General features: G+C 40.0%; 1 protein-coding gene across 1 annotated transcript; it reads right to left on the reverse strand.

Annotated features, from left to right (window-relative positions):
• Positions 1–52: 52 nt before the first annotated feature.
• On the reverse strand, positions 53–1258 carry LOC138779048 (bone morphogenetic protein 7-like). The gene has a single exon (XM_069956556.1). It carries the CDS (start codon positions 1256–1258, stop codon positions 53–55), a length of 1206 nt encoding a protein of 401 aa, XP_069812657.1.
• Positions 1259–6000: the final 4742 nt, after the last annotated feature.

Genomic DNA, 6000 nt, shown 5'->3' on the forward strand with positions numbered 1-6000 from the left:
ACAAAAGAGACTTAAAAGAATTCAATGACATGGTGAGCCTTCTCTGGGCATCCTAGTGACAGCCACAAGATTGAACTACCATGTTTCTATACTTCTTTAGTATAACATTGGAGCTATCATCAAAATACAAGACTGATATACCTTGGAGCTCTGTAGGAGAACAACATGGTTTAGGAACAATTTCTGGATTAATAAAGTGAACCAGAGTTTGGACAATGGCATGATTGGTGGCATTCATGTAAGAGTTCAATGGAAAAGCACATTCTCCATCACAGTAATACGCAGCATAACCTTCTGGAGCAATGATCCAATCCTGCCAACCAAGATCACGGAAACTCACGTATAGTTCATGCTTCTTACATGCCTGTTTTAAGTAACGCCGGCCACTATGAGTGCTACTACTCATGAAGCTTTCTGTAATATTGGCAAATGGAAGATCTTCATGTTCTTTAGATCCCCTTGTTTTGTCTTGATTCCAATGTTTACCACTAGTAGACCTTACAGTTCGAAGGTGGATAGTTTCAGATTTAAAAAATGCCACTATGAATGGCTGCTTCTCCTGTGAGCCATTTCGGCCCACTAAACCTACAAATCCTGGTTGAATTCTTTTGATGTCCATAGTTTCAACTAATACTTGGAGGTAAAGACTGTGCTGTGGAATCAGTACCCAATCATTCCTGGTTGCAGTAATGTCAAATGTCAACCATCCAACGTCTGACCCATGGATGATTTGTGCATCAATCTTCCTCAGTTTACGTGTTTGTTCCTGAATCACCTGGTAGACACTTATTTTGTATGTTTTATTATAGGGGACTTGATCTTTATATATCCTTAGCTCAGCAGCTGTCATTTTTTCCTCCACAGGTATGTCCGTAAGGTCAAATTTGAGTTCCTTACTGTAGCACTGGTGACAAACTTCAGTATCATTCTCAAGCACGTTGACAAAGCTCATTACTAGATCAGCATCAGCAAGAAAGTGGTTTTCCTGTAGACTCACAAATGAAAGTTCGTCATCTGTGAAAAACTGTTTAAAAAAAGGAAAATCCACATGTGGCTCTTCTCTGACATTCATTGAATTATATAAATCCATCATAAACATTGGAGCAGATGTAGATTTCTCATTTAAGTGAGGTCTTGGTCTATGTGGTAATCCCAAGACAGATAAAATTTCTTTTTGGATCTCTCTGCGTTCATGGCCTCGTAACTTTTTCTGTATAAAACTGGAATGAGTACCATGTTCAAGTGTTGGGTCTGCCATTACAAGTCTTAACAAAATGTAAGATACAATTATATAACTTATAAAGGTTCTTTCATTGGATACTTTTACAGTCATTTCCCCAGGATTTTACTGCAAAACAAAAGGAAAAATTACAAATAAATAAAGAATCACAAAGTGGGCGCAATATAAACAAAATGGAAAATTTTAAAACTGGAGAACACATGGGCACGCCAAAAATGACTCCAATGAGTTTGTATTGAACAGTAATGCACCTTGGGAAAATAATAAAAGGCACAATAAAACAATTGAAAAAAAGTGTACAAATGCAGCAAAGAGGCCCCATCCTGCGAAGTTGATCTGTAATAGCTCCTAAAGAAAGTTGGAACCAGTTTAATGTAGATTAGTAAAGATCTGAATTAGAGAAGTTATAAAAGTTTAAAGTTTAACAAAGTGTTAATTTTTGTTAACATTCTTCAAGTTTGTGCATTGTTGCCCACCAAAACACACTGCACAGCTCAAACAGTCCATCAGGAACCTTAATAAAGTTAGAAGAGATGGGATGCTATAGAATAAACATGCAATCCAGTGTGTAATATACACACATATACCAAAAATATATGAATTTGAGTTGATTGATCTGTTGTTCCGAGATGCCCAGATCAATCAACTCAAACTCATATTTTTGGTGTGTGTGTGTGTGTGTGTGTGTGTGTGTGTGTGTGTGTGTGTGTGTGTGTGTGTGTGTGTGTGTGTGTGTGTGTGTGTGTGTGTGTGTGTGTATATATATATATATATATATATATATATATATATTACACACATACACAGTATAATTATATATACAGTATAAATATATATATATATATATATATATATATATATATATATATATATACATACATACATACATACATACATACATACATACATACATACACACACACACACACACACACACACACACAGACACCAACAAAACACAACAATCACTGAACTCAGGGAGAGCAGCAAAAAAAATCCAATGGAGTACTCATTTACGAGTCTCCACTGATTGCCCCCTACAAAATTTGAATATGCAAAGAAGGGGTCCTTGGAGCCTCAGTTGCGAATCTTAAAACACGGGAATAGCCAGATATCCCTCTCTCCAGAGAAGGAAGCCCATTGCCAAGGGGTGCCTCCTAGTTGGGAGAACACCAAACCACCCTGATACGACGTCCCTAAGGTCCTCACTCTGTTGCGAGCTTTGGGACCTAAATAGGGAAACACCAGGGTGGCCCCTGTAAGTCAATGTCTAACTCTGTGGCGAGTATAGCGACATAAGACAAGGGTTACCAAGGCTAGGCATCCATCCACAGACTGCAGTTTCAGGGTATTTGCCCCTCGTCAGTGTGGAGGAGGATTCTGGCTACCGGAAGCAATAAAAAAATATGTCCTTTGGTATATAGCAACAATATGTATTATTTTTATGTAGGGCCTCTAAGGTTTTGACTTGTTTTCCAAACACATCCCATGCACTACCAGGATGGGATTGGGGGTGTGTGGGTGGGGAATTGAAGGCCAAGCCCTTTCCCATATTCCTCAAGCCATTTTTTAACAAGTTTTTCAGCGTATCGCTGGTATCAGTGTGCAATTTTCAAACTATCCCAACACAGTGAACAAACTAAAAGATCACAAAAAAAAAAAGAAAGTGGCCTGCTTGCATTTTTGTCATGTTACAATATGTATAACACACTAAATATGGAGGAAATAAATGGTTGTCTCACCAATCAGTAGATCCACTTGGTCCGATATGAACCTTTATGCTCTGAGAATTCAGAACATAAAATACTCACGAATGCATTCTTGACATACTGTATATTTTTATTTTACAAGTTCACGTTACATGCTGCAGCTCACAGCTGATGTATCCATCAGACACGGATGCCCAGGTACGTCCTCACCGCGGACGTTTCGGAGGACATAGACTCCTCCTTCCTCATGCGCAGGGACGCAAGAGGCTGGACATCGTTATAAGGATATAGCAATTAACTCTAACAAGACCTGCACATAGCATAATGGCCTATGGTGAATACAACACACATAATCCAAATAACATGTACAATCCTAGGTGTGGGACACTGGATATAAATATACAAATGAAAATCACAAAAATGCTCTAAAGCTACAGATCTCATTGAGTCCATTCGGACTCAATGTGTCTAATCTTGAAATCCAAAAGGTCTCACAGCGGAGTAATCGCTTGCGATTCTCCTCCTTGTCGGCACAAACTTCTACCTGCTCGACCACTTGCCACCTTAGATCACAAACATTGTGGCGTGATTCACAAAAATGCCTGGCTACCATAGTCTTACCAAAAGTCTTAACATCTCCTCTTGTAACCATCTCTGTTTCCTGATTCATACTGAATTTGCGGATCGCGGCTTTGTGCTCGTTCAGACGCAGCTTGGTAGGACGGCTGGTCTGACCCACATAGCCGTACCCGCAAGGACACTTAAGAATGTAGACCAGGTTTTTGTCATTACAGGTGAAAAACCCTTTAACCGGGTACTTGGTACCTTTATTGGGATGACAAATGGAGTCACCCTTTACGATTGCACTGCAGTGCTGACATGTCATGCACCCAAAGGTGCCTTTCCGGCGGCTGGCTAAGAAAGTCTGCCTGCTCACTTTTTTACCAGCTATGTCTCCTCTCACAAGTTTGTTCCCAATAGATTTATTTTTCTTATAACAAAACAAAGGTCTCTCTCTAAATATACTACTGTATTTCGGATCATATTGTAGCAACTTCCAATGCTTCAAAACGCATCTTTTAATAATCTGAGAGTGTCTATCATAAGTGCTACTAAACAGCAATCTGTTACAGGTTTTATCCACTTTATCTATTTTCTTCCTCACTTCTCTCCTATCCAATCTATCAACCTCCCTCTCTGTGGAATTCCATCTCCCTCTTATTATATTCTCTCTCGATAAATTTAGTTTTAATTTTTTCAGCATTTTTTTGATACTCTATTGCAGTACTAGCAATTCTCTTAGCCCGCATAAACTGAGATTTGGGCAAACTCTTAAACACATGGGGGGCATGCTGGCTCTCACGGTGCAATAAATTATTCCTGTCAGTGGGTTTGGAAAATAATGTAGTTTCCAGCATATTATCGCCTTTGCGAACTTCCACGTCTAGAAAATGAATGCGTTTACTGTCATACTCCAAAGTAAACTTAATGGAATCATGGCAGCTGTTTAACGTCTCCACAAATTTGAGCAAAGAGGTTTCATCTGACGTCCATAGCAAGCACACGTCGTCCATGTAGCGCACCCACGTGGACGGCGCGGGCAAGCAAGGGACGACAAATTTCTCTTCAAAAGAATGTATAAAAATGTTGGCTAAACTGGGGGCTACAGACGAGCCCATAGAAACGCCATGGGTCTGTAAATAAAAATCAGTATCAAACCTGAAATAATTACGACTGAGTACCAGGTCCAATAAACCCATCAAAAAATTGATCATGCTATTACTAATGGTGCGTTTAAACAGGCAGATTTATCTGACAGATTTTTGAAGCCAAAGCCAGGAACAGACCATAAACAGGGAACAGGTCATAAAGGAAAGACTGAGATTTCTCCTTTTTTCAAATCCATTCCTGGTTTTGGCTTCCAAAATCTGTCAGATAAATTTGCCTGTGTAAATGCACCATAAGTTTGCAATCCTTATTAAGTTGTTCCCTAATGCACAGCATGCTCTCCTCTTGGGGAATATTAGTGTACAAACTTTGCACATCAAGTGTGCAAAGAAAGGACACGTTAGCTGTATCAATACGTTCAATCACGTCCAGAAAATGGCCAGTATCAACCAGGCATCTATCGAGCCTGCGTACAATGCCTTGCAGAAACTAATCCACGTAGATCGACAAGGACTGCAGCAGCGACCCAGACACAATGGGTCGGCCGGGTGGGCTGCTGCAGTCCTTGTAGATCTTAGGAAGGAGATATAAAATCGGTACACGGGGAGTCTCAACTCGCAATGCATCAGCTGTTTTCTCTTGTATGACACCATTAACAACCGCATCATTGACAAATGTGTCCACCTCCTTTTTAAAAAGAACTGTGGGATCACCCGGCAACCTACGGTATGTGTTCACATCCGCCAATTGGCGTTGGGCTTCATTGACATAGGAGGTGCGGTTCTAAGAGAATTGCCAGTACTGCAATAGAGTATCAAAAAAATTCTGAAAAAATTAAAACTAAATTTATCGAGAGAGGATACAATAAGAGGGAGATGAATTCCACGGAGAGGGAGGTTGGTAGATTGGATAGGAGAGAAGTGAGGAAGAAAAAAGATAGAAGTGAGGAAGAAAAAAGATAAAGTGGATAAAACCTGTAACAGATTGCTGTTTAGTAGCACTTATGATAGACACTCTCAGATTATTAAAAGATGCGTTTTGAAGCATTGGAAGTTGCTACAATATGATCCGAAGTACGGTAGTATATTTAGAGAGAGACCTTTGTTTTGTTATAAGAAAAATAAATCTATTGGGAACAAACTTGTGAGAGGAGACATAGCTGGTAAAAAAGTGAGCAGGCAGACTTTCTTAGCCAGCCGCCGGAAAGGCACCTTTGGGTGCATGACATGTCAGCACTGCAGTGCAATCATAAAGGGTGACTCCATTTGTCATCCCAATAAAGGTAACAAGTACCCGGTTAAAGGGTTTTTCACCTGTAATGACAAAAACCTGGTTAAGTGTCCTTGCGGGTACGGCTATGTGGGTCAGACCAGCCGTCCTACC

Source organism: Dendropsophus ebraccatus, chromosome 1 (genome assembly GCF_027789765.1).
Source record: "Dendropsophus ebraccatus isolate aDenEbr1 chromosome 1, aDenEbr1.pat, whole genome shotgun sequence".
Classification (NCBI taxonomy): domain Eukaryota; kingdom Metazoa; phylum Chordata; class Amphibia; order Anura; family Hylidae; genus Dendropsophus; species Dendropsophus ebraccatus.